Here is a 27,794-nt window from a genome sequence, read left to right on the forward strand (position 1 = left end):
TTTATTGCTTCTTTAATCAGGACGACAGTTTTCAGCTGTGCTAACATAATTGCAAAAAGGTCTTCTAATGATCAATTAGCCTTTTCAAATTATAAACTTGGATTAGCTAACACAACATGTCATTGAAACACAGGAGTGATGGATGCTGCTAATGGGCCTATGTAGATATTCCATAAAAACTCTGCCGTTTCCAGCTATACTAATCATTTACAACATTAACAATGTCTACACTATTTCTGATAAATGTTGTGTTATTTTAATTGACAAAAAAATGAGCTTTTCTTTAAAAAATAATGAATTTTCTAAGTGACTCCCAAACTGTTGAATGGTAGTGTATAATGATCATCTGTTCAATGAGTTGTCTCTGTAAAATGAGATATCAACAGTTTAGTCATACATGAGAAGTGGGCCAGGTTTCATGCCCCCAAAGGTGAGGCATTTCTAATACTTACAATCGGATGACGTGGCTGAAAGTTGCGGACAGCGTAGAAACCGGAGTTCCATTATTCAACGGATTGTTCACCGTCTTCGATTTGATTTGAGATTACAAGCCATGTGACATGTCTGCATCAATCACAAGCGAATGCGATGCGAGTGAGGCAATTTACGCCATATGCGTACGAGAGCATCCAGAAAAACTGCCAGTGTCGTACAACCAGGAAGAAGGTGGGATAGCACTAACAGAGCTAACATCCCAAATCTGCAAACTTTCCCAGAAAATGATGGGGTCTTCCAGGTGGAAGATTGCAGTGGTGGTCTTTCTCTCGGTTGCCGAGATGTTAATGCCGATTGAGGCAGATGAACACGAACACACGGTAAGATAATTTGAGGTCGAATAAAAATGGGTAGCCTTGTGTGTAGTGTGAAAATAATGGACGGTTCTGGCTTCTTAGCCAGCTGTAGTAGCTACATGATACAACCGATTAGCCTATTTATTATTTTTTAACTCAGCGAGATAAGAGTAATAATATCGTTGCATGTAACTAACTAGTTCATTGTTATGAGGTTAACGTTCAATGTTGATAAATAATAAATACAATAACTAACGTTGGCGAACAAGTTAACGTAGGGGACCAAAGTTAGCTAGCGAAGTTAGCTGGCTAATGTTAGCCAGTGACATCTCATTGCATACATATGGTAGGAATATTTTGCATAACCACTCATCTATATTTGGTTATTTAGCTACTTATCTAGCTAGCTTGCAAAGTACATATAGGAAAATGTCTCTAGGAATATGCCTAGCTAGTTAAGTATTTTTGGTAGTTTACTAACGTTGCCATTGCGAAGACTGCATATCCGGTTATTAAGGCGGCAGGCCTGTCTAGGTACTAGGACATCAAATGGTCAAGACAAAAGCAAATCGCATTCCGCGTTTTACAGTACAATTGGAAGTAAATACGTTTGCTCTTGATTTCTGACCTGTAACCTATATAGTGTTTTAATCATGCTTCAACCTAGCCAATAATTCTCAACTTTGCACGTTGGTTAGCGTCAACACTAGCCTATTCATAGATGCTGAGTACCTTTATCGTCTTATTCATGAACGTATCTTCTGGCCGGGGGAGTGCTGTAATAGCCCCGACGCTCGGTCTGAACGTTAACGCGCATCGCTTGCGGTACTGGTTTGGAAACGTAAGAGACGTGTATTTCATAACAGTGACACATCATTTTCAAAAAAACAAAAAGTTAAATTACTACACACTTGTTTTTATAGGGTCTGTGATCCCACACGGCCATATCTCCATGTTAGCGCTTGTTTACTGAAGACAGACAGAATATAGCTAATTAATACAGGTGGTCAACTATCTAGCTTGCTCCGAAAACTTGTGTGTAATGGGGAAGTGTAGCAGAAGTGTAGTTTGTTGGTTGAAGGCACACACAGCAGTATGGATCTGTGCAAACCTGCTACATGGCCAAAAGTATGTGGACACCCTTACAAATTAGTCCATTTGGCTGTTTCAGTCACACCTGTTGCTGACAGGTGTATAAAATCGAGGACACAGCCATGCCATCAATATGGACAAACATTAGCAGTAGAATGGCCTTACTGAAGAGCTCAGTGACTTTCAATGGCCACCTTTCCAACAAGTCAGATTGTAAAATGTATTCCCTGCTAGTGCTGCCCCGGCCAACTGTAAGTGCTGTTATTGTGAAGTGGAAATGTCAAGGAGTGACAACAGCTTAGCCGTAAAGTGGTAGGCCACACAAGCTCACAGAACGGGACCGCCGAGTGCTGAAGCACGTAGCCTGTAAAAATGGTCCATCCTCAGTTGCAACTGTTCCAAACTGCCTCTGGAAGCAACGTCAGCACAATAACTGTTCGTCAGGAGCTTAATGAAATGGTTTTTCATGGCTGAGCGGCTGCACACAAGCCTAATATCACCATGCACAATGCCAAGAGTCTGCTAGAGTAGTGTAAAGCTAGCTGAATCTGGATTTGGGGGATGCAAGGAGAATGCTACCTGCCTAACTGTGTAGTGCAAACTGTAAAGTTTGGAGGAGGAATAATGGTCTGGGGCTGTTTTCATAGTTCGGTCTATTCCCCTTAGTTCCAGTGAAGGGAAATCCTAATGCTACACCATACAATGACATTCTAGATGAGTTTGCTTCAAACTTTGTGGCAACAGTTTGGTCAAGGCTCTTTCCTGTTTCAGCCTGACAATGCCCCGTGCACTGAGGTCCATACCTCACTAATGCTCTTGTTGCTGAATGGAATGTTCCAACATATAGTGGAAAGCCTTCCCAAAAGGGTGAAGGCTGTTATCGCAGCAAAGGGGGGGACCAACTCCATACTAATGCCCATGATTTTGGAATGAGATGTTTGACGAGCAGGTGTCCATATACTTTTGGCAATGTAGTGTATGTTAAAAAAACGTAGGGCTTTTGCAAGCGATTATTGACGTTTCTAAACATTAAAATAGAGCGTCAGGATTGTAGTTCACATGGTCTTACCGGTAAAAGGCTCTGCGTGGTCAATTTGACGTCTGCAGTGGCCGTACAGCATTTACGGTGATATGGCCTCTACAGAAGTCAGGGCATTCATACTTCTTGCGCTTTGTTGTTGTCAAGGAAGGAAGTGAGTGTGTTTATACAGAACCTCCCGCCCCCACCTACCATCAACCAATCATGTCAATACAGAGCCCTCGGCATTGTTACAAAATTTGGGAGGTGCATGGCGATTCAGTACGGCGCTCAATTTGACCTCTGCGTGTCTCCAGAAGCTCCACAATTCATATGGAGCCTCCAACCACATTTTCGGATCAAGTATAAATTGGATTTAATCCTTGTTTATAGTTGAGAACCCTTTGCATAAGGCATAGTGCCTTGTTAATGCCTTGGATTCTCAAGAGCAAGCTTCAACTTGGTCCTCACTGGTACCGTAGCCAGTTAGCACTAGCTAGTTAGCTTTGCATCCGCACTCAGTGCAGAATGAATAGCTGACTACACAACCAGTGCAAAGCAGACATCCTTACCAATGCTGTGTTGTCAGTGTGAATGTGATCAGGTGAGTCTTTATATGGATAAAGCTCCTTGTTGCTACATTGTTTTCTGCCCATGATTGTCAAGCTGACAACTAACAAGGGCGCTTGCTTGAGTTTTCACTCCGGTTGAAAAGACCTGTATTCAGTTCAATATACATTTCGTTGTTGATGACATATGCCTGTATGTCGTGTGGATTGGTTTTGACATGGTGTCATTAAAACAGTAACTTTATGACTCATTGTCAATGTATTTTTGCCACAGACAGCTGCTATCCAAAAGCTTTATAGATGGAGGCTGCTTGGAATAGACTAACATGTTGGCTGTTTTTGTTATTATTTGCCTGAATGCACAATTTATATCCTTGAATGGAATACCAAATGCTGCCATCTGAGAACTAGCAAAACAAGTAAGTTATAGCATGTTTAATGTGTTTCTTCCCTTTTTCAGTACACAGATAAAGAGGAGGTGGTTTTATGGATGAATACAGTGGGGCCTTACCACAACAGACAAGAAACGTACAAGTACTTCTCCCTGCCCTTCTGCGTGGGCACCAAAAAGACCATTAGCCACTACCATGAGACATTAGGAGAGGCTCTGCAAGGAGTCGAGCTGGAGTTCAGCGGCCTAGACATTAAGTTCAAAGGTATACAAAAATCTACACCCACAGGCAACTGTACTACTTGGACTCTGGAGTGACAAAGTCACTATTTGATCAGAATTGTTTGATTTTGAGTAGTCAATTATATTCTTTCCTAGCATGAAGTTAGATCCAAAAGCAGCCTACACTTGCATTATGTATTGTTATGTCATACTAAACACTTTTTTGTTGTTGTCATTTTGCTCTCTCAGATGAAGTCATGCAAACAACATACTGTGAAATCGAGCTGGACAAAGCCAAACGGGATGCCTTTGTATATGCCATTAAAAACCACTATTGGTACCAAATGTACATTGATGACCTACCTATCTGGGGTGAGTGATACTGCTGCACTGCCTGTTGTAACTTGTCCAGTCATTTAGTTATGGATAATCAGTTATGCCCCTGAGGCAGTTGAAATGAAGGCATCCAAATGTTCATTCATACTTTTCTGGGCTTATCTGTTGGTATGGGAAGTTGTTTGACTATGACAAAGGTTATCTATGGAAAAGCCTAGTCTTACTATTGAAAAGGGCCCGGTTTTGGAATGAGGAATGTCTTAAACATGGAGTTATTTCACATGTAATGGTGCCTACTAGGGTTGGGCGACGTGCCAATGTATAGTTTACTTATACTTGACTGGCACCGCAGTAGAGCTGACCCGGCAGCCCACAGCCGGGCCATGCCAGGTGGCCTTTGCTATAGCCTGCATAAGCTATTTCAATATGTTTTCAACAATTTACAGAATGCAAGAGAATAATGTACAGAGCTAAGCTTTTCACCAAAGCAGTGCAAAATGTCCAGTCAGAAAATGTTTTTTTCTTTCTCTTTGAATATTTTTACCAGACACTCCGGTGTCTTAATTATTTTAAAGCCTAGATTTGTTTTTTCTCTCCCACTTAATGACTTCGGTTTTTATGCATGCTGGCTTTCTCCCAGCGCGCTACTTCATGATCAAACAATTAATTTATCTAATGGAGTTCTAGGCTATATCAGGAAGTTTGAAGTTGTTTTTGAATGACCTAAAAACATTAACATGTTCTGACAATGTCAACTCTGCATTCCTCTCTCTCCCTCGGTAACATATTTCAAGTTTAGAAGTCAGAACCCATCATAGGCCTAAGGTAATAATGAGAGGGGTAGAACAAACCATAGCAAGACAAATAAAACGGTGAGTCATTTAAAAAAAACATACAGTTCAGTAAATATTTGTTTATTAGCTATAAAGGAAATGATGCATGCGTCCCTCTTCCTTGCTGTTGCAAATCAATCGACCAAAAGGCAAATCCTACTAATTAAAATAGCCTATCAAAGCATTAATACAAGTTAGTTATGAAGACTATTTCCCAAATAGGCTTGTTTAATGTCCTAAAGTTGCAGCTTTCAAATGGGAAAGTCTGTCTATAGGCCATTTTCGGACAGTTTTATTTTGAATGACAACGAGTGAAATCGAGCGAACAATATCAAGATGGAAAAGTCCAATTGGAAGTGAAAAGAACTTATAGCTGAGCAAAGCTTATGAAAGAGTAGGCCTATTTCCATAGCCTATTATTTGCAATGTAGGCTACAACCTACCTACATCGTATAAAACAGAAGCCTAGGCCAAATAAGAGAGGAAGATTAGTCAAATGTCAATCATTGAATAATTATCCAGTTCTGGGGACAGCGGCGTTGGGGTTTGAACTTGCAACCTTCCGGTTACTAGTCCAACACTCTAACCATGTGTGCTATTCAGAGGGTGACTGGGCAAGACAAAAGATTTAAGGCGTATCGGTTTGTACATTTTTCACGTTCTTCACGTTCAACAGTTTCCCGTGTGTATGAAGCATGGTCCACCACCCAAAGGACATCCAGCCAACTTGACACAACTGTTGGAAGCATTGGAGGCAACATGCTTCCACAGGTGCCAGCAACCCTGTGGAACGCTTTTGACACTTTGTACTATCCAACCTCTGACGAATTGAGACGGGGACGGGTGCAATACAATATTAGGAAGATGTTCCTATTGTTTGGTGTACTCTGCGTGTATATATATGCACAGGAGGTGGGGCAGATGGCCTTGCCCAAGTCTTTATAAGCACAGAATAGTTCCAGTAGCTGAGTGAATAAATATGGACTTTGGCCCTGGATCTGGTTACTGCATTCCACACCAAACTTGCCATGGTGCCAGTAAATTTCTGGTGGCAGTGCACTCATCGCACTAATCTCTCTATATTCTAGGAATTGTTGGCGAGGCAGATGAAAACGGAGAGGATCATTATCTGTGGACTTACAAGAAATTGGAGATCGGCTTCAATGGCAACCGAATTGTTGATGTCAACCTGACAAGTGAAGGCAAAGTCAAGCTTGTGCCTAACACACGAATTGCAATGTCGTACTCCGTAAGTATTTGCAATTGCTTTATAGAGACGGGAACTGGGACTTGATTTTTCTAGTATACACAGGGTTGAATATGTATTTTGAGGTGTGATGTTTAAATTTACTACACCGAGCTTTATATAAAGTTAAGTCCCATACATCAGCATCCAAACGTGGCTCATTTGACAAAGGAATGATGTGAATCGTATTTTACCACAGGTAAAGTGGAAGAAGTCAGATGTGAAGTTTGAAGACCGATTTGACAAGTATCTCGATCCATCTTTTTTCCAACACAGAGTAAGTTTAATCTTTTAAGATAAGCAATGCAATTTTGCTCTGAACTGTACAGTACTCTGTGATCAAACTGCATCTTTAAAACAGGATGTGGAAATGGCTCTGCCATTTCCTGGCTGCTAAAATTCTAATAGTTTGCCTAATTTCAGTTTGTGACCCAAACAAGCAAGTATAGTGTAGAGAATCATTGTGCCATCTAAACAGACGGGAAGCATAGAAATATACTGCTTCTTAGACTTGCTTTCAATGAGTGACAGCTCTATAACTAATATTTCTATGTGAATTTTATCGGGTCACCCAGAAAGTTACATATTGCAGCTTTAACAATTCTGGGATTCAAGGATGTCATGTTCTGGAATCTAGGGATGTGCGATATTCCCTGTGGTAATAAAAAAGTGTGTTTTCTCTAGATTCACTGGTTTTCCATCTTCAATTCCTTCATGATGGTTATCTTCTTGGTTGGCCTGGTGTCCATGATCCTGATGAGAACTCTAAGGAAGGACTATGCTAGATACAGCAAAGAGGAGGAAATGGATGACATGGTAATGTTTCATAGCCTTGGTAGCATTAGTGATAGAAAATCACATTGAACATCATGCACTTAAGATTTTGCTTTATTAGTTTAGGCCCAGGGCTTCGTATGATTTTGGCTAGCTGTATGTCCTTTGTCTTAATGTACCCCTGGACCTTTGACGCCTCTCCCTGCTGCAGGACAGGGACCTGGGGGATGAGTATGGGTGGAAGCAGGTCCATGGAGACGTGTTCCGGCCGTCCAGCCACCCAATGATCTTCTCCTCTCTTATTGGCTCTGGATGCCAGATCTTCTCGGTCTCGTTCATCGTCATCGTCGTGGCCATGGTTGAGGATCTGTACACTGAGTGAGTGATGAGTACCTCCCCGCAGATAACCTAATGGAGTGTTTCTTCGTTTCTGTCTAACGTGGGTGTGTTCATGCGCACTGCGGCTTCCCGTTTGTCTCTGCAGGAGAGGATCCATGCTGAGCACAGCCATCTTTGTGTATGCTGCCACCTCTCCTGTCAATGGCTATTTTGGCGGAAGTTTGTATGCAAAACAAGGAGGTATGTAAGGGTTTGTCTTAAAAATAGAAACTCCATTCCTACACATCACACCTCAATGGTATAGTTTTGCACACACAATATTGTCACCATGACATTTTCTGAACATGGAGCCTGGGTTGTCAAAACACTGTTTGTGGTACTTTGTGTAGAATGCTGCGGTTGATGCCTATTGACAAAAATGTGTCATTATGTGTAAATAGCACACGGTGTTACAGAATCCTCCTCCTGAGGGCGCCGTGGGACTAATTTCTAGCTTGAGCATTTTCTTTCTGGAGCTGTTCGGGCTGACTCACCCATCCTCACCCTTTCTCCCCCTCACATGAGAGATCAATATCTCCTCCAGCTCATGGCTTTAGCCAATCGGACAATAGCCATGCGTCTCACTACTGTGCGCGCTCTAGCTATGCAGTGTCTCTAGGTCCTGATTGGCTAGCCAGCCTGACCCATTAGTAAATATTGCCAGTACCTGAATGGTGTTATTCAAGTCTGTGAGTGTGGGTGGACATATGTGCATGGGATGTGTGAACACAGAAACCATACCCGTGTTCATATTCTCTTGAGTGTGATTTAAAGTTCCTGTGTGTGTGTGGGCTGCATATTTCCCCTCTAATCAGGGGCGGTGTCAGTGAGTCACAGACCAATAAATTACATAGAGCCGTGTCGCTCTCTTTCACATGGTATGGTAGATTGTCATTCACTCATAATGTGCACCCTTATGGTAACCGATTTTATATTTGATCCTATAGGCAGACGATGGATTAAACAGATGTTTATCGGGGCCTTCCTGATCCCTGCCATGGTGTGTGGGACAGCCTTCTTCATCAACTTCATCGCCATGTACTACCATGCCTCCCGAGCCATCCCTTTTGGCACAATGGTGAGTTTAGAGCAGTGGTATTCAAAATATTAAAGAGAACAGATCATTGTGTTGTATGGGACAACATACAAATGTAATTAGAAAATTACTATTTTATTGAGTAAATGGTTAATTTACTCAATTTAATTGGTTAATTTACACTTTGAAACGAGAGATGAACATGTACTGAATTGGTTATTTGTTGATATAAAAATCGTTTTTTAAAGGTTGTATCATTAGATGTGGGGTGGGTTTGGCAGAAATTCTAGCAAAAAATGGGGTCCCCAGAAGTTCTGTTAATTGGTAACCAATTTATAATAGCAATAAGGCACCTCTAGGGTTTGTGGTATATGGCCAATATCCCACGGCTAAGGGCTGTATCCAGGCACTCAGTTGTGATTAAGAACCACTCTTAGCTGTGGTATATTTAAGCAATAAGGCCCGGAGGGGTGTGGTATATGGCCAATACACCACAGCTAAGAGCTGTTCTTATGCACATTGCAACGTGGAGTGCCTGGACACACCCCTTAGCTGTGGTATATTGGCCATATATCACAAACCCCGAGGTGCCTTATTGCTATTAAACTGGTTACCAACGGGAAAATAAATGTTTTGTCATACCCGTGGTATTCGGTCTGATATACCACATCTGTCAGCCAATCAGCATTCAGGGCTCGAACCACCCACATTACAGCCAATCAGCCTAATGGCCAATCTGCCACCCCCCCAGGCCTTATTGCTTAAATATAGTCTGCTCTCATGAATCCTCATGGATTCTACCTTTCCATGTTGTTTTCAGGTGGCTGTTTGCTGCATTTGTTTGTTTGTTATCCTGCCACTCAACCTTGTGGGGACCATTCTGGGAAGAAACCTCTCTGGCCAGCCCAACTTTCCGTGTCGAGTCAATGCAGTGCCGCGGCCAATCCCTGAGAAGAAATGGTATCTATGACTATGATCTTATTTGTACAGCACGACTCACTAAAAGAAATGTATGTGTGCCATTTTGTATTTTACATTCATTGGCGTTTGTTTATTAAGCTCCCAGTGCTGATATGTTTGCTACTTGAGAGCCACTGTACTGTTAAGTTTATTTTCTCGTTGATAGTTCAATAAATGTCTGATTGGCCAAAGAGTCTATACCTACTTTCCCAGGTTGAAACCAGTCCTGGATTAACAGAGGAATGGAAACCGTGCTGAGGCCTGGAGTTGCATAGCTCTGATTGGTAAACTATTGGTGACACTGTCTGTATTGTGAGTTGATTGTAAATTTATAACATTTTCCAGGTTCATGGAGCCAGCTGTCATTGTTTGTCTGGGAGGCATCCTTCCATTCGGTTCCATTTTCATTGAAATGTAAGTCCTACCTCACATTAACCTCACTACACTATAATCTAGATCAGTTCTCACCAACCGGTCGATCTCCAAGGCAATCCTTGTCTATCACCAAACATTTCTATGAAAACGCAACGATAAAGCCTTGTTCCTATTTTAATTATTTGTTTTTCGATGAATATACGGCGATCCAGCATGAGTGGACATCAAAATATTTATTTATTTGAGGTATCAGGAAAAGCTGTGTGCAGAGAGCAACTTGTCCAAAACACTTCCAGACGAAGCATGCAGAGAAATATAGGAATATGTCTTCTGAGCAGAGGGCAAGTGCATCAAGTTTTTCTCAGTTGCAAAAGCAGCCAGGGCTTTTCACAAAACTGCATTCAGCAAATTGCGGAATTTTGAGAGCTAGCTATGTACTGTCCCACAAAATTGCTAAACATAGCAAGCCATTCGCTGAGGGCGAATTCATTAAAGAATGTTTAATTAACTCTGCAGCAATACTTTGCCCCGACAAAGAGCTGTTTGAAAATGTTTCCCTGTCAAGACGGTGACACTGCATGTTGAGGACATCGCAGAGAATATGGAACAACAGTTGAAAGACCAGGTAAAGGATTTCACCTATTTCTCCTTGGCCCTGGATGAGAGCAGTGATGCACGTGACACGGCGCAGTTGTTTGTATTCTTTTATTTTTTTATTTATTTTTTTTGTAGGCAAGTCAGTTAAGAACAAATTCTTATTTTCAATGACTGCCTAGGAACAGTGGGTTAACTGCCTGTTCAGGGGCAGAACGGCAGATTTGTACCTTGTCAGCTTGGGGATTTGAACTTGCAACCTTTCGGTTACTAGTCCAACGCTCTAACCACTAGGCTACCCTGCCGCCCCAGAGGCATAACCCCAGACTTTGACATTAGAGGAGCTTGCTTCAGTGCAGTCAATGAAGACCACCTTGAACGGAGGTTGATAGCTTCGACGGCGACAATGGCTGTTCCCTGTTGGCCAGAATGGGCTGTTCCTGGGGGACGATGCTGGCACTGTTCACCACTGTGAGCGCAGCTGACAGTGGTGAGCTCGAGAGGCTATGAGGGGCCTACTCACTCGGGTAGCCACTGCACTGGGCATCAAACTGGTGGACAGTGATGACTCTCCATCTGTCCCCATCTCTGCTGAGTTCCGTGAGGCCTTGCCGGAGAGCTGGGCCTCTGCCAAGGGGCGCTTCTGACTCAAAGCAGAGACTGGACCATGTAGTTATGTGGCGGGCGCAGAGTCACTCGGCCTCTGGGTACCCAACCAGGAAATTTGGGTACCCCCCCCCCCCCCCAGAGTATTTGATGCGGACTTGAAAGCCACATGGGTCCCTCTGCTCTCCTGGCTGCCTTACCAGGCCTTCCTGCAGACTCTGTTTCCCCAGCTGCAGGGGGCACAGAGGAGCTCTTCCGGGAAGCGATGGAGGTGTCTCGCCTGCTTTCCCTGCTCCAGAGGGATGTGGCCCGCTCCAACAGATGGGCCATGGCACAGGAGGTTACCTCCCGGCGCCATGTCTGGCTGGCCCAATCCTGTTTGCCAGCTGCTCTCCCCATCACCCCAGGGCTGACATTTGGCACAGGGGTTAATGACATTCTGGAGCAGACCGATAAGGTTTGTAGGGACTGGGAGACCCTGAGACTGTTCATGCCGCCACCCCGGGTCCAAGGCAGATGGACTGTCGCCACCCACCTGCATGACGGTGGGGTCCCTCTCTTGCCCCATCGCCTCGTGCTGAGGAACGACAGTGGAGAGGGGCACAGCGTGCGGTGGAACAACAACCTGTCAACCGTCACCGCTATAGGGACGTGTCTGGGGTGCCAGAGGAAAGGCGTGCCTCGGCAGGACCCCTGACTCTATTTCCCTGTCCTCGTAAAGGCGCACAACCCTGCGTCTGGAGATCTCTCTCCTGGACAAGGGTGCCATCTGCAGGATCGAGAGTTTAGAACGTCTAGGTGGGTTCTACTCCACTTATTTTGTGGTCCCAGGTTTAGACCTATTCTGGACCTCCGCACGACCCAGGTCCTGTCAGACAGAGACAAACTCCTGACCCACATCGGTGGTGGGCTGGGCATTACTATAAACGACAAAGTCATCTGACGCCAATCCAGAGGGTGGCCTTCATTGGCATGGAACTGGACTCAGTCCTCATGAGAGCACGCCTACCCACTAGAAGGGTTCAGGTGATCTTATCTTGCCTCAACCACTTTCGTCTGGGGCGGATGGGATCCGTCCTAACCTGCCAACGCCTGTTGGGCTTGCTGACAGCGGCCTCGTTGATTCCCCTGGGCCTGCTTTATCTCTGGCCTCGGTTGTTCAACGCCCACCGGCTGCACCCGAAGCGCCACCGCCAGCTGCGGGTGGCCGCTCAGGGCATTGTTGAGGTGGTGTTGTCACTCTTTTCTCTCAGGTGGGGTGGAGATGCTGAGGATGTGCCGCCGGGAGCTAGTCAGCACAGATGCCTCCCAGTTCGGCTGGGGGGGTATGACCAAGGGCAGGCTGGCCAGCGGCTGTTGGCTACCCATTTGAAGCGGCAGGCACATCAATACACTAGAGCCCCGAGCTGTACTTGCTGGCCCAACATGTCCTGGTGAGAACGGAAAACACCACAGTGGTGGCTTACATCAACCATCAGGGTGGACTGCGGTCGTACCGCCTCAATTTTATGGCACGGGAGCTCCTCTGGGCTCAAGGACGTCTAGCGTCTCTACACGCAGCACACTTACCTGGCATCCTGAATGTGGCAGTGGATATGCTCTTGAGGGAGGGCCCTCCACCTTGGGACTGGAGCCTACATTCCCAGGTGGTGCAGCACCTGTAGGACAAGTTTGGGAGGGCGCAGGTGTACGTGTTTTGCCTCCCTGGACAATGCACACTGCCCCCTGTGGTGCTCCATGTCGGTGACACCAGGGCCTCTGGGCTTGGATGCTCTGGATCACAATTGGCCAGGGCTAGAGCTTTACGCATTTCCCCCTGATCCAGGCTGTGCTGGACAGGACCAGGTTGGCAGAGCATCGTCTGCTTCTGGTGGCCCCACACTGGCCCAGATGACCCTGGTTCAGCCTTCTCCTGTTGCTGTTGTCTGGGACATCTTGGCAACTTCCCCTGAGACTGGACCTGCTGTCTCAGGCTGGGGGTACTCTGTGACATCCGAGGCCGCACCACCTCAGTCTTTTGGCTTGGCTACTGAACGGCACCAATGGTACATGTTAGGACCACAGGAGGGTGTAATGAACACCATGCAGAGCACAAGGGCGCTGGCTACAACCGTGGCATACCAGTTGCGCTGGCGGTTATTTTGCTCTTGGTGCACTGGTATTGAGGTTGTGCCCGAGTCATGCAGGGTGCAGTATGTCCCCCAATACCTGCAGTCTCGCTTGGATGAGGGCCTGCCAGCCTCACCGAGAGGGTATTTGGCTGCTATATCTGCCTGCCATGTGAGGTGGATGGACAGGCCAGTGGGGCGCCATCTCTTGGTCTCCAGGTTTATGAAGGGGTTTGGTCGCCTGCGTTCAGCTAGGACCTGCTCAATGGCGAGCTGGGATGTAGTCTTGGCAGCTTTGGCAAAGCAGCCCTTCGAACGGTTGGGGTCTGCCTCCCTGAAACACCTCTATGAAGGTGGCTTTCTTGGTAGCGATTACTTCCATGAAGAGGGTGGGTGAGCTCCATGCTCTTTCGGTAAGTTCTGAGTGCTACTGGGTGGACCCCGAGGGAGGACTAGATCTCTCTGCCCCAACCCTTCATTCCTCCCGAAGGTTCTGTCAGACAGGCATGTGAACATCCCTTTTATCCCGTCTGCTTACCACCCTGCGGCATACTGTGCCCTGTGAGGGCACTGGCTGCCTGTGTGGAGCGGACATGGTCAGTGAGAACAACAGACCAGCTCTTTGTCTATGGTGAGAGCCCAACCCCCAGGACTCTATCAAAGCAGAAGCTCTCACTGGATCATGGAAATGATTACGACAGCATGCCGCCTGGCTGGCAGGCTAGTGCTGGGATCTGTGGTGGCACATTTAACACGAGGTGTGGCTGCATCCTGGGCTCTACTGTGAGAGGAGTGCCCCTCGCTGATATCTGTGCTGTGGCCAGCTGGGCTTCCTTTTGCACCTTTGCTAGGTACTATCAGGTGAATGTGGCACCTCCCTCAGCAGTTGGTTCAGCGGTCCTGGGCATCGCCTCCCCTTCCGGGGACTGTGCCCCTGAGTCGCGCTGGGACTTCATCGCTGGCTGGCCAGGTCCCTCAAGCACCGACTACTCTGGTACGGGTATACCAATATATTGGAGTGATCCAATATAGTGAAACATAAAAGGTTACATATGGTTATGTGAGCTATTTGGATCACTCCAATCCTCTATGGCGCTAGAGGCGCCTCAAATGATGTAGAGAAAGTGTGTCGAGGCCATGGGGTCTTTATATAGGGGCGGACCCCAGCCGTGACACAGGTGTACATGGGAGTAAATCTGTAAATCCTCACCTCAGATGTATCCCTCCTCCGCAGAGTGATCAAAATAGCTCACATAACCGCGGTTACATATGTAACCTTCGTTTCCTTGCACTGTAGACTGCACTCACAGCAAAGTTTATGTACAATTTCAAGACTTTGAAACCATGACTAGAGAGATTGAACAAATACATATTTTTGAGGAAGTTCATATTTAAGTTGTTGTTCGTCACTTTTAACACTTATTTTTTATACGCCATAAAAATGTGCGTTCTCCCTACTTCCACTCACTAGTGAAGGGTAGTTTACGAATGAATGGCTCTTTTTGAACTGATCTCTTTGGTGACAGTCCCCAAAAAGTCGGAACCGAATTGCATTGTTTGTTGAAAGACATTCATTTGGCACCCTGATTTGCATTCAGCTACTACTGCTTTGAGGTCAAAACAATTATTTTATATATATATATATATATATATATATATATATATATATATATATATATATATATATATATATATATATATATATATATATGTATATATATGTGTGTGTGTGTGTATATATATATATTTTTTTGCAGATTTACAAAATAATTGAATCCTCACTGCGCATAAACAGTGGGGAGAGCGTTTAAATCTGGCAACAACAAAAAATATAATCTAATCATTTGGCCAGGTAAAAATGTATTTGAATGCACATTTCACGATATGACATAGTAGCCTACTTTTTGGGCTTTAGAGAATTTGCCCTTTCTTAAAAATTTGATGCTTCTTTGATGATATTTTTGTAACACCGGTAGACGGTGTTCTTCACTCCCGCCTGCCCTCGTTGTTAACAGAACTGCAGAAAACCGTGTCGGGCAGGTGGGGGACACTGGCTGCCGGTTGCCCCGATAGCACAGCAGGCGAGAGGCTGGGATGACAACGACGACGCTGTGTGCTAGCTTGCTAATTAGCTAGCACACGGTGTCGCTCCCGCCTGCTGTGTACCGGATAAACCCGTGCCCAACAGGCGGGGAACAATGGCTGCCGGTTACCCCAATAGCACAGCAGAGGGGGAGGCTAGGGCAACGCCGTATGCTAACTAGCTTGCTAGTTGAAGGACACTGTCTACCGTTGTATGGCTAGCTAGCTACCGTTGTCGCCCCTTCTTTGAGGTTTATCGGCAGCTTGCTTCAATGTTATTGTGCATTAACGCCACCTACTTTACTGGAGCGCTTCCGCCAGTCCTAACATAAAAATGGACCATTAAAAGTATATAGAGGGATCCCTGCAAATGCAGGAATGCTCCGAATTGCTGGCCGCAATTGCACCCTTCTTGAGGGACGGTGAGTTGGGTGAGAGGCAGCTGCTCACTAACTGCTGCTCCCTCCTCTCAGACTGACCATCAGATGCAGGCCATCAGCCCAGTAAAACAAAAAAAGCACACACTCACCTGTGCCTCACAAGCAATACAACCAGTGTGATCATATACCTACAATTTTGAAATTCAATTTCAAAATGGTCTGTGAAGAACAACATTGGCAGGGCAATTCAAGCATAGCCAATATGCAATGATGTATTGGTGTTGAAGGAATTCTAAATTCCTCTGTATTATTTCCCAATCAGAATTCATTACTCTGTCAATGCATTCGAAGGGCTTGTAAGACCCTATATTTTTATAAGAATGGACAGAGCCCCGGTATTAAAAGTCAGGTAACAGCGTTTAATTCAAGAGAGTACTGGTACATACACATTTTTCCACAGGGTATAAACTGAAAATGACGTCAGCGTTTTCTAAATGTTCTATCTCTTCGTGACACTAGTAGAGAGGCCCTATAGTTCTCGAGCCTTCCCTCCTCGCCTGAAGCCAAGGTCAGTCACTGTAAATCAGCATTCTAGACAGTCTGGAGATAGTTCATTTGTACAAAGGAACAGACCGTCATTGTTACTAAACTCCTGACTATATTATATACAATTGGGAATGGGAGCAAGAGAGAATTCATATGTACAGTACATAATAGCATTTGGACTAGTCAGTCCTGATTGAAATGTATACATAATTAGTCATCATTGATAAAAAATTCCCTTAACAATTGGGCTTATAGACTATTGCACAAACCTCAAAGCTACAGAACTGTTTTTAATTGGTTGATGTTGCATAGGCTTAAGTTTTAAAGGCATGTTTGAAAGAAAAAAAATCTGACGGGTAGAATTAAGATCACTTGAGTCAAAAGGTTGGTGACCACTGATCTAGATAGTTACAGCTTTATTCCAAAATTGATGAAATAAAATATAAAATCCTCAATCTACACACACTAGCCCATAATGAAAGCGAAAACCGGTTTAGACATGCAACCAAAAAAGTATTCAGACCCTTTGCTAAGAGACTCGAAATTTAGCTCCGGTGCATTCCATTGATCATCCTTGATATTTTTCTACAACTTGATTGGAGTCCCCTTGTGCTAAATTCAACTGTTTGGACATGCGCACCTGTCTATATGGACCCACAGTTGACAGTATCAGAGCAAAAATCAAGCCATGAGGTCGAAGGAATTGTCCGTAGAGCTCAGAGACAGGATTGTGTCGAGGCACAGATCTAGGGAAGGGTACCAAAACATTTCTGCAGCATTGAAGATCCCCAAGAACACAGTGGCCTCCATTCATAAATGGAAGAATTTTGGAACCACCAAGACTCTTCCTAGAGCTGGCTGCCTGGCCAAACTGAACAATCGGGGAGAAGGACCTTGGTCAGGGAGGTGACGAAGAACCCAGTGGTCACTCTGACAGCTCTCGTCCTTCTGGAAGGTTCTCCCATCTCTGCAGCACGCCACCAATCTGGCCATTATGGTAATGGCCAGATGGAAGCCACTCCTCAGTAAAAGGCACATGACAGCCTGCTTGGAGGTTGCCAAAAGACACCTAAAGAACTCTGACCATGAGAAACAAGATTCTCTGGTCTGATGAAACCAAGATTGAACTTGGGTCTGAATGCCAAACATCAGGTTCCTCCAGACCTGACACCATCCCTAGGGTGAAGCGTGGTGGCAGCATCATGCTGTGGGTGATGTTTTTCAGCGGCAGGGACTGGGAGATTAGCCAAGATCGTGGGAAAGATGGAGCAAAGTAGAGATCCTTGATGAAAACCTGCTCCAGAGTGCTTAGAACCTCAGACTGGGACGAAGCTTTACCTTTCCAACAACCCTTAGCACACAGCCAAGACAACGCAGGAGTGGCTTCGGGACAAGTCTCTGAATGTCCTCGAGTGGCCCGGACTTGAACCCGATCGAACATCTCTGAAGAGAACTGAGAATAGCTGTGCAGCCAACCTGAACGAGCTTGAGAGGTTCTGCTGAGAAGAATGGGAGAGTCCCCAAATACAGGTGTGCCAAGCTTGTAGTGTCATACCCAAGACAACTTGAGGCTGTAATCGCTGCCAATGGTACTTCAAAGTGCTGAGTAAAGGGTCTGAATACTTATGTAAAAATATTTTAAGTTTATTTTGCAAACATGTTTTTGCTTTGTCATTATGGGGTATTGTCGATGTTGTTGATGAGGGGGAAAGAACAATTACATTTTAGAGTAAGGCTAGCGTAACAAAGTGGAAAGTCTGGGGTCTGAATACTTTCCGACTGCACTGCATTTAGCAGGTCGATAATTAACCAAATAATACCTGTGCGTAGCTGGAAGTGGAAATGCATTGTTTGCTTATTTTGCAGGTACTTCATTTTCACTTCATTTTGGGCCTACAAGATCTACTACGTGTACGGGTTCATGATGCTGGTCCTGGTTATCCTCTGCATTGTCACTGTGTGTGTCACCATTGTTTGTACTTACTTTCTCCTCAATGCTGAGGACTACAGATGGTGAGTAAAAGATAACCAGCAATGTATTTACTTGAATTATGTAATCGTAGAGACATTACATTAATTAAATGAGGGACCTTGTGGAGCCCTTATACACCACTGTGTGATTAGGCCTAAGTAAGTATATAATTACATGGCTAGCTTTAAAACTATTAAAAAGCATGAGCTGATGCACACACCAAAATTTTAGGTGCTGACTAACGGGATGGTGAAATATAAAAAGTTGCATACTATATGTTCCCAACAATTTAATGGATATTAAACATGGCCAGCTTTAGGACTATAACACAGGTAAATTCAGGAAAACCTTGACACCAGAGTTACTGTAACACAGTAATAGCCAGCCTGAGGATGTTTTATCTGTGCTTTTCAATTAAATTATTTCTTTTTTTCTCCACTCAGGCAATGGACAAGCTTTCTCTCTGCTGCATCCACTGCGGTTTATGTTTACATGTACTCCTTTTACTACTATTTCTTCAAAACAAAGTGAGTTCCAAAATCCATTTTCTTATTTAAAACACATTGTACACAACTGAAGTAAATAATATGTTGACCGTAAAGACTAGCCCCAGTGCATTCTGTCATAGATAGGGGAAGGTTGTTATTCGTTTACGAACAATGAATACAAGTATTAAATGTACAAATGCAATTGAATTGTTTTACATTTTGGGGCCCTCACCAGTTTGCATCGAATAGGGGGGACCCCCATTGATTTTGTTAGTCACTTTTTTTTTTTTTTCCCCCTTTTTTCTCCCCAATTTTGTGGTATTTAGTAGCTACTATCTTGTCTCATCGATACAACTCCCGTACCGTCTCGGGAGAGACTAAGGTTGAAAGTCATGCGTCCTCCGATACACAACCCAACCAAGCCGCACTGCTTCTTAACACAGCGCGCATCCAACCCGGAAGACAGCCGCACCAATGTGTCGGAGGAAACACCGTGAACCTGGCAACCTTGGTTAGTGTGCACTGCGCCCGGCGTTGCTGGAGTCGCTGGTGCGCGATGAGACATGGACATCCCTACCGGCCAAACCCTCCCTAACCCGGACGACGCTGGGCCAATTGTGCGTCGCACCACGGACCTCCCAGTCGCGGCCGGTTATGACAGAGCCTGGGCGCGAACCCAGTCTCTGGTGGCACAGCTGGCGCTGCAGTACACCCGGGAGGCCCTTGTTGTTAGTCTGCGCCACCCGGGAGGCCCTTGTTGTTAGTCACTTTCACTCGTATCATTAAAATTTGCTAAATTTCTCTCCACTGTATACTGAAACTTCGGTACTTTTCCGATACAAAAAAAAAGTCCTTCAGGCCACACATGATTGACAGGATCAAATCTTATCACTGCAGGCCCTTGATAGCGTGAAGAGCATAGAGTGCTTGCTCCACCTACTCACTCATTGTTAGAGTTCTCTGGGCTTTAATTAGCTCCCCAGTCCTCACTCATGCTGCACAGAAGTTAACACAATTGAATAATGCAACACGGTATGTAGAAATGTTGAAACTGTTCGTCACGATGGCATCCAGCTTTCAATTGTAGGCTAACTTTCAGCTGGATTCACTACCCTAGTACTTTGTTTGATATGCAAAAATGCTGATTTCAAAGCTTACTAATCAAACTAATTCACTTCATCTCCCTCGCCACCAAAAACAAATGAACTTGTCTTCCTTTGCTTCCCGTCTAGATTCAATAGCCACAAAGTAAGATTCTACAGCCACATTCTGCCTCACGAATAACATCATTATTTCTTAAGCGGCACACACATTTTGAAAAGAGTGCTTGTTCTATGCAAATGTTGATCAGTACAATAAATTTGGTTCTAGAAGCTGCCAATAAGAATGTGTCCTAAATGGAAGGTACTCATCTACAGGCCCATGAAATCAGCTAAAACAAGCTGAAAAAGAAAATGTGCTTTTTACTCCATTGTCCCGGACACCCAAATGTACTTGTTACATTTTGACAGAGAAATTGTCATTCACACACTTATCAAGAGAGGATCCCTACTGCCTCTGATCTGGCTGACTCACTAAACACACATGCTTAATTTGTAAATTGTCTGGGTGTTGGAGTGTGCCCCTGTCTATCCGTCAATAAAAAATGCCATCTGGAATTTGAAATGGTTTAAACTTTTACTTTTGATACTTGCGTATATTTAAAACCAAATACTTTTAGACTTGAATAGTATTATACCCGTTGACTTTTACTTGAGTGATTTTTTTTATTAAGTTATCTTTACTTTTACTCAAGTATGACAATTGAGTACTTTTTCTACCACTGCCTGCTGACAGTTGTTTTGTCCCACTCCGTTTCAGGATGTATGGTCTGTTCCAGACATCCTTTTACTTTGGCTACATGGCAGTATTCAGTACGTCTCTGGGAATCATGTGTGGTAGGTTTAACTTCTCTTATTCACAGCATCTGTTTTGATCAAAGTATTGTGACCGAGTTATTCCGTAAACATGTTTTTTAAATGCTCAAACGAGTGCAAAGCATGCGTTGTCATTGCGTCAATAATCATCTTGTAATATCTTTTTTTTTGTAGGAGCCGTTGGGTATGTGGGAACAAGTGCCTTCGTGAGGAAGATCTACACAAATGTGAAAATTGACTAGGACAGTCGCAAGCAGCAAGGGATCCAAGGATCAGCTGAAGCTCTAACAGAAGCGGGCACAAGTAGTTTCTTTTGCAAAAAGAGATTGTGGTGTCTCCAATTTGTACAAATGTAGTTTTTCCCTTTTCTGAATTAATTTCAATGTTGCAAAAGAGTGTACTAGAGCAAAAAACTGCAGGAAAAAGAAAACATTAACATCTGTTCTGTTTTTATCAATTGCTTTCAATCAATGTTCTGAAGCAGCTGTTCAAAACGTAACATGGCTTCCCCTTTCCAATCCAGTCCCACCTGTCACCAGAGAACATAAAGATCTTTATTGATGGAATAGTCTAGCTCTCTTCAGTGAAGAGGCCATATTGAAAGCCTTTGTTCTATTGTATTAGAATATTGAAGAGTTGGGTTTGTTCATGCTTTGACCTGATTCTATGTTGTATTCCTGAGTCACTCTGGATGAAATATTATTTTATTCTGGCTTCTACATTCAATTTTTACCAGCTACACTAGACAATTTTTACATACAATAACTGGATGTTATACTAACTTATCTGCGTTGGCGCCATTCCCATATTTGGACAATTCTAATTTCCAAATGCAGTAGTTTTACAACCAGCCACCCAAGAAATGTGTTTGCTGTACATATGGAGGAAAAAAAAAACATTCAGGAAGGAAGGTGTGATCAACAGTTGGTTTTGAGTTACATTATAAATGACATATTGTTTTAAATGGATGTTTGATGTGATCCAATTTCCTGTTTAGGCTATGTTTTCTTAATGGTAGGGTTTGAATGAAGACTCTTGTGAAAGATAATATGGATAGGGGGAAAAGTGTATATAACCGTAATGTAACTTTAGATGTAGATCCCAAATGTATTTTGGTTGTACAGATTTACTACAAGTTTTTATTATTTTTTTTACAAATGATTCAGTTATAAGCAAAAATATATTTAGTTTTGTCTCTTTGGTTTGGTGCTTGGGGTGGCGCTGTTACATCTTGCCTGAAATTGCATGACGTTTCAATCAAACCATATGCTCATCAAATTCTGCTTTTTTTTCTTTTTGGGCAGTTTCACTTTCCCTGGTTGTAGCAATAATAAAAAAAAGTTGGTCGCTGACTTTGTGCTGGCTGCTTGCAGAAAGGAATGACATTGACAAGCTGACACTATTTGGTTTTGTGGATTATTTAAAGCTTTAAAGGGCTCAGTTCTTTGGTCAGACATGTCCCTCATAACCTGAAACATTGAATGTCAGATGAAATGAGGTGATTGTGCCAAGTTGCCGTAAACGTACTGTACAGAGTGAAATACACTTAGCTACATACAGTGCTGCAGAGTATTTAATGCTCCTCCCCCCCATGTGTAAATACAGTATGTACCTTAAATGTATGAGAAGTTGCAATGCCTTTCTCAAATTTTACATCCACTGAAGTTGATTTCTGGCACCTGTGTACCATATGTCAAGACATTTTTAACCTGCATATTAACTGTTAAAAAAAAACTGTACAGAGCTTATATAGGCATGGTTTGTAAATGAAGGTCAAGTTGTCTGGCTTTTAAATCTGGTAACTGCTTTTTTTTTTTTTTAACTATCAAGACACGGTAGCAACGGTCTCTTAACACTGTTTGGGGAAAATACAATCTTTATGTATGATCAGTTTTGTTTAATTGATTGAAAAGTGTGTGATGGGTGTTTCTCCCCCCCCCCCCCCCCCCCCCCCCCCCTTTGCTTATTTTGATACTGTCAACAGACCCCTAATACTCTTAACAATATTTACATGCTCTTTGCAATGTTAGGACCATTTCATTATTTTAAAACAAATGCATAGGCTCTCAATACTTGCAATGTGATCACAGTGAATTGCTTGTGAGAAATAGAAGCTAGTGAACAGGATGAAATGTTTCAACTCAGACAATCGACCACTTCAAATCTTTATTTCCATCTACTTTAAAACTAAACTATAATGGAAAGTATTTGGTTTATCTATAGTTTTTTTTCAACTCTGGATAATTTATTTATTAAAGCTGTGAAGTGTGTCATCTAGTTGTTGACTTTCTCAAAGTACTCCTTTGAACCTTCTGGAGTTGGCTTGATCTGAAAAACAAAAACTTTCATAGTAAGCAAATTGATCATCCAAAAACAATGTACTGTTGGGAGACCAAGAAAAAGTCCTTGCTACTCATATTTTGGTGCTTGCATTCATTTGATTTGTCTGAGGCCCTGGCAGAGTAGTGAAGGAGAGTGGCCTCACCGTAGGAGAGTCGGGGGTCCAGCTAGCAGGGCATACTTCACCGTGAGTCTCCACAAACTGGAAGGCCCTCACCAGACGCAGGGTCTCATCCACACAGCGGCCCACTGGCAGGTCGTTGACGCTCATGTGCTTCACCACACCACTTGGATCAATGATAAACAGTCCCCTAATGGACAAACAGACAATGGATAACTACACAATATCATGGTAGAAATACATACAATGCAATGTTAAATACACTATTGGGAATAGGTTGCCATTTAGAATGCACATTACCTCAGTGCAATGCCAGGACCCTCCAGAAGTATGCCATAGTCTCTGGAAACCTGTTTGTTGAGGTCTGCCAGCAGGGGGATGTGGATGTTACCCAAACCTCCAGCCTGAGAACAAGACACATGACAGCTTTAAACAGTCTTGACATTCTCAACCAGCTTCATGAGGTAGTCACCTGGAATGCATTTCGATAAACAGGTGTGCCTTGTTAAAAGTGAATTTGTGGAATTTCTTTCCTTAATGTGTTTGAGCCAATCAGTTGTGTTGTGACAAGGTAGAGTGGTATACAGAAGACAGCCCTATTTGGTAAAAGACCAAGTCCATATGGCAAGAACAGCTCAAATAAGCAAAGAGAAACGACAGTCCATAATTATTTTAAGACATGAAGGTCAGTCAATACAGAACCTTTCAAGAAAGGGTTAGGTTTGGCCAGGGTAGGCCGTCATTTTAAAAGAATTTGTTCTTAACTGACTTGCTAGTTAAATAAAAGGTTTAAAAAGTGTTTGAATTGCAGCAAAGAAACCACTACGAAAGGATGCCAATAATAATAGATTTGCTTGGGCCAAGAAACACGAGCAATGGACATTAGACTGGTGGAAACCTATCCTTTGGTCTGATGAGTCCAAATTTAAGATTTTTGGTTCCAACCGCCGTGTCTTTGTGAGACGCAGAGTAGGTAAACAGATGATCTCCTCGTGTGTGGTTTCCACCGTGAAGCATAGAGGAGAAAGTGTGATGATGTGGGAGTGCTTTGCTAGTGACACTGACTTATTTAGAATTCAAGGCACACTTAACCAGCATGGCTACCACAGCATTCTGGAGCGATACACCATCCCATCTCTCTTATGCTTAGTGGGAATATCATTTGTTTTTCAACAGTACAACGACTTAACACACCTCCAGGCTGTGTAAGGGCTATTTGACCAAGATGGAATGTGATGGAGTGCTGCATTAGATGACCTGGCCTCCACAATCACCCGACCTCAAACCATTTGAGATGGTTTGGGATGAATTGGACTGCAGAGAAGGTAAACCAGCCAACAAGTGCTCAGTATATGTGGGAACTCCTTCAAGACTGTTGGAAAAGCATTCCAGGTGACTACCTCATGAAGGTGGTTGAGAGTATGTCAATAATGTTCAAAGCTGTCATTAAGGCAAAGGGTGGCTACTTTGAAGAATCTAAAATCTAACACTTTTGGTTACTACATGATTCCATATATGTTATTTCATAGTTTTGATGTCTTCACTATTATTCTACAATGTAGTAAATAGTAAAAATTATGAAAAAATCTGGAATGAGTAGGTGTGTCCAAACTTTAGACTGGTACTGTATATGGAATGATTTCTGTATGTCTATGGAATACTACCCTAGGTACACCCACTGTACCTTGCGAGGGGTGTTTATCCATGCCAGGTGGGTGAAGTGCGAATCCACCGACACGCCCACCACTTCACAGTTGATGTCATGGAACTCGCTGGCCTTGTCACTGAATGAGATGATCTCTGTTGGACAAACAAACGTGCTGTAATGAGAAAGAAAAAAATGCTTCTGAATAAAATGGCATATCCACAATCTCCTGCTTAAGTATCTGTAGTGCAAAGAACATAGGCCGTTAAATCATTCTAAAGACTAATAAAGTCAAGGATTGGTGTACCGTGCACGACATGCAGCTAAACACAGCAATCCATTCTCGTCTTTCCAAGGGAATAGTGCTACTCACAAGTCGAGAGGGTAGAAGAAAAGGACCAGGTATTTGCCCTTAAAGTCATCTAGGCTCATCTCCTTGAACTCGCCATTGTGGACAGCTGTAGCTTTAAAATGTGGTGCGTGCTGAGTGACAGCTGGAGCCCATCCAGCTGTACCTATTGGGAGAAAGATATTAAATTAATAAAGTGGATTCTATATTTAGGGGAATTACAAAAATGTTATTACATTTACTTTATTGCAGGACTTTAATATAATTGTATAAAATTGTTGAGCAGTTAATGAATGTGTTTTGGAAATGCTATTTAATATGCATAATTGCTGCATCCCCCCTCACTTTGATCAACTTCATATCACATTCCCTGTCCATACATACTGGTGGAGAAACAGGTTTTCTGCAGTACAGGACAGGTCAAAATTCTTGAGGCCTTGTTCACTGAATTTCCATGTGGCGAGGCTGATACTTTCAGTCCTCCAGTTGCAACCTTTGCCTAGATGGGGAGGGGTAACGTTAGAGAGGGAGATAGAGAAATTGCACTTCGTGACAACAACTGTTATTATTGGCGCTGATGATCATTAGACAGTTAGTATAATCAGTGATTGTATATTTAGAGTTTTTACTTAAAATGTGGCATTAGCGGTAAGTCTTTATTTGGGCAGAGGGATTTGTCCTGAATAAAATTACAGTGACGTTCCCGTCAAGCTCAGTTGCAACTTTTTGCAACTTCGTCCAATTCGCATTGCCATATATATAGCTACAACGAAATTATTAATTGCAATTAAACCGTTTGTAATTTCAATGCAGCCCACTACTCCTGTTAACGTTGTAACATAAAAATATTTCTGAATGAACTTACAGAGGTCTTTAATAGTCTCCCAATGGTGGCTGCCATTTTGTATATTGACAAGTGCAGAGGCTGAATCGCATTACTGGATACCAAGGTCTCAATTTGCATTCTTCTAGTGTCCGCGCGCCTCTCCTTCTCATTGGATGAGAAAGCCAGAGGTCCCGCCCCTCTGACCTTCTCCTCCAATGTGTTTTGAGAATGAGGAGAGAGGACACTCACTGCAGCAAATCACATGGCTTTGACAAGGAGAATACAGTATAAAGATAGGCTAAAACTGCTTCTCCAATAGAGATCCCTGACCACACATGTTGGCTAACAAAGCGCATGCGTAGAAACATCTTCGGGTCTCAAGCGAACTGCGCATGTGCTTGTCGTAAATTTAAAGGAACTCCTTCGATATAAAGTGGTTTTGAATGAAAACAATAGGCTTAATTACTTAAGACATTGGCTTGGATCTAGGTTGTGCCTTTAGATTTACCAACTAAGTAAGAGTTTTTAACTTCTCTCATTGACTTCTCAAACCCCGGTCTGGTCTGTTTCGCAGGCGTTCCTGGAAGTCTCGCGATGTTGCGCCTCTGTTGTACAATAGCCTTAGGTACAGCAACGGGATTTGGGAATGAAAAAAATATAAGACTCACGACTTCTTCTTCCACCCAAAATAAAACCATTTAAAAAACACATAGTGAGAGTAACGGGAAGTAGGAGAAGATGGAACAAGATAATAATCTTATCGATGAAACATTTGATCTCAATAAAGTTTTTTGTTCACAAAACTAGAAATCTATTATGAACAGAGTGGACAAGTTTTGTTGACTTTGCCCTTTGTCAAAGTATTTTAAAATCATGTTGTTTAGAAGGTGTGCAAAGGCGAATTTAGTTATTGCACGCGCGCACTTCACAGAGCAGGTGTTCCCTAACGGAAATATGCATATGATGCTAGAACATGCAAATAGGATCTCGCTTGCTCGTGCTTGGCTCTGCCCACCTCCTTGCTTGTTCTGCCCACTATGACTCATTTGTTCCCTTTGTAAACGACAGGCTGTGGTCTTACCAGGATGTGAACTCAGAGCATGTGCAGACCAACTGACATTTTCAACCTCTCCCTGACCGAGTCTGTAATACGTACATGTTTCAAGCAGACCACCATAGTCCGTGTGCCCAAGAAAGTGAATGTGTGAATCCGTGTGCCTGAATGACTACAGCACAGTAGTACTCACGTCGGTAGCCATGAAGTGTTTTGAAAGGCTGGACATGGCTCACTTCCACACCATCATCCCGGAAAGCCTAAACCCACTCCAATTCGCATACCGCCCCAACAGATCCACAGACGACACAATCTCAATCGTGGGGCCCCTCAGGGGTGCATGCTTAGTTACCTCCTGTACTCCCTGTTCACCCACGACTGCGTGGCCAAGCACGACTCTAACACCATCATTAAGTTTGCTGATGACACAACAGTGGTAGGCCTGATCACTGACAACGTGAGACAGCCTTTATGGACGAGGTCAGAGACCTGGCAGTGTGGTGCCAGGACAACCTCTCCCTCAACGTGAGCAAGATAAAGGAGCTGATTGTGAACTACAGGGAAAGGAGGGCTGTTATTTTTTAATTCATTTTTTAATTTAGTATATTTAGTAAATCTTTTTTTTAACTCTTTCTTGAACTGCATTGTTGGTTAAAGGCTCATAAGTAAGCATTTCATAGTAAGGTCTACTGTACACATCAATGATGTTGCTCTTGCTGCTGGTGAATCTCTGATCCACCTCTACG

The 27,794-nt window shown here is 43.4% G+C and overlaps 2 protein-coding genes across 2 annotated transcripts; one reads left to right on the forward strand and one right to left on the reverse strand.

Moving 5' to 3' along the window:
• Nucleotides 1–565: 565 nt before the first annotated feature.
• Nucleotides 566–22,920, forward strand: tm9sf3 (transmembrane 9 superfamily member 3). Its single transcript, XM_020494969.2, has 15 exons — nucleotides 566–815; nucleotides 3,931–4,126; nucleotides 4,333–4,455; nucleotides 6,341–6,501; nucleotides 6,698–6,775; nucleotides 7,183–7,314; nucleotides 7,484–7,650; nucleotides 7,757–7,851; nucleotides 8,598–8,728; nucleotides 9,507–9,646; nucleotides 9,992–10,060; nucleotides 18,204–18,350; nucleotides 18,753–18,836; nucleotides 20,658–20,734; nucleotides 20,888–22,920. The coding sequence occupies exons 1-15, from the start codon at nucleotides 720–722 to the stop codon at nucleotides 20,953–20,955; spliced, it is 1,764 nt and encodes a 587-aa protein (XP_020350558.1). The 5' UTR covers nucleotides 566–719; the 3' UTR covers nucleotides 20,956–22,920.
• On the reverse strand, nucleotides 21,684–26,355 carry LOC109899597 (thioredoxin-dependent peroxide reductase, mitochondrial-like). The gene is made up of 7 exons (XM_020494970.2): nucleotides 26,034–26,355; nucleotides 25,553–25,667; nucleotides 25,193–25,334; nucleotides 24,859–24,994; nucleotides 23,475–23,578; nucleotides 23,199–23,364; nucleotides 21,684–23,041 (listed from the first exon to the last, which is right to left on the reverse strand). Exons 1-7 carry the CDS (start codon nucleotides 26,130–26,132, stop codon nucleotides 22,988–22,990), a joined length of 816 nt encoding a protein of 271 aa, XP_020350559.1. The 5' UTR covers nucleotides 26,133–26,355; the 3' UTR covers nucleotides 21,684–22,987.
• Between the last annotated feature and the right edge of the window lie 1,439 nt (nucleotides 26,356–27,794).

Source organism: Oncorhynchus kisutch, linkage group LG11 (genome assembly GCF_002021735.2).
Source record: "Oncorhynchus kisutch isolate 150728-3 linkage group LG11, Okis_V2, whole genome shotgun sequence".
NCBI lineage: Eukaryota > Metazoa > Chordata > Actinopteri > Salmoniformes > Salmonidae > Oncorhynchus > Oncorhynchus kisutch.

Bases quoted from the DNA above. Each gene is read 5' to 3' on its own strand.
- tm9sf3 (XM_020494969.2), top strand. From the start codon at position 720: ATGATGGGGTCTTCCAGGTGGAAGATTGCAGTGGTGGTCTTTCTCTCG. The intron at 9,647-9,991 runs GTATCTATGACT...AACATTTTCCAG, and splicing joins CCAATCCCTGAGAAGAAATG to GTTCATGGAGCCAGCTGTCA. The intron at 18,837-20,657 runs GTGAGTTCCAAA...ACTCCGTTTCAG, and splicing joins TACTATTTCTTCAAAACAAA to GATGTATGGTCTGTTCCAGA.
- LOC109899597 (XM_020494970.2), bottom strand. From the start codon at position 26,132: ATGCAAATTGAGACCTTGGTATCCAGTAATGCGATTCAGCCTCTGCAC. The intron at 23,579-24,858 runs GTACAGTGGGTG...TCTTGTTCTCAG, and splicing joins GGATAAACACCCCTCGCAAG to GCTGGAGGTTTGGGTAACAT. The intron at 23,365-23,474 runs GTAATGTGCATT...TTTGTCCATTAG, and splicing joins GGTCCTGGCATTGCACTGAG to GGGACTGTTTATCATTGATC.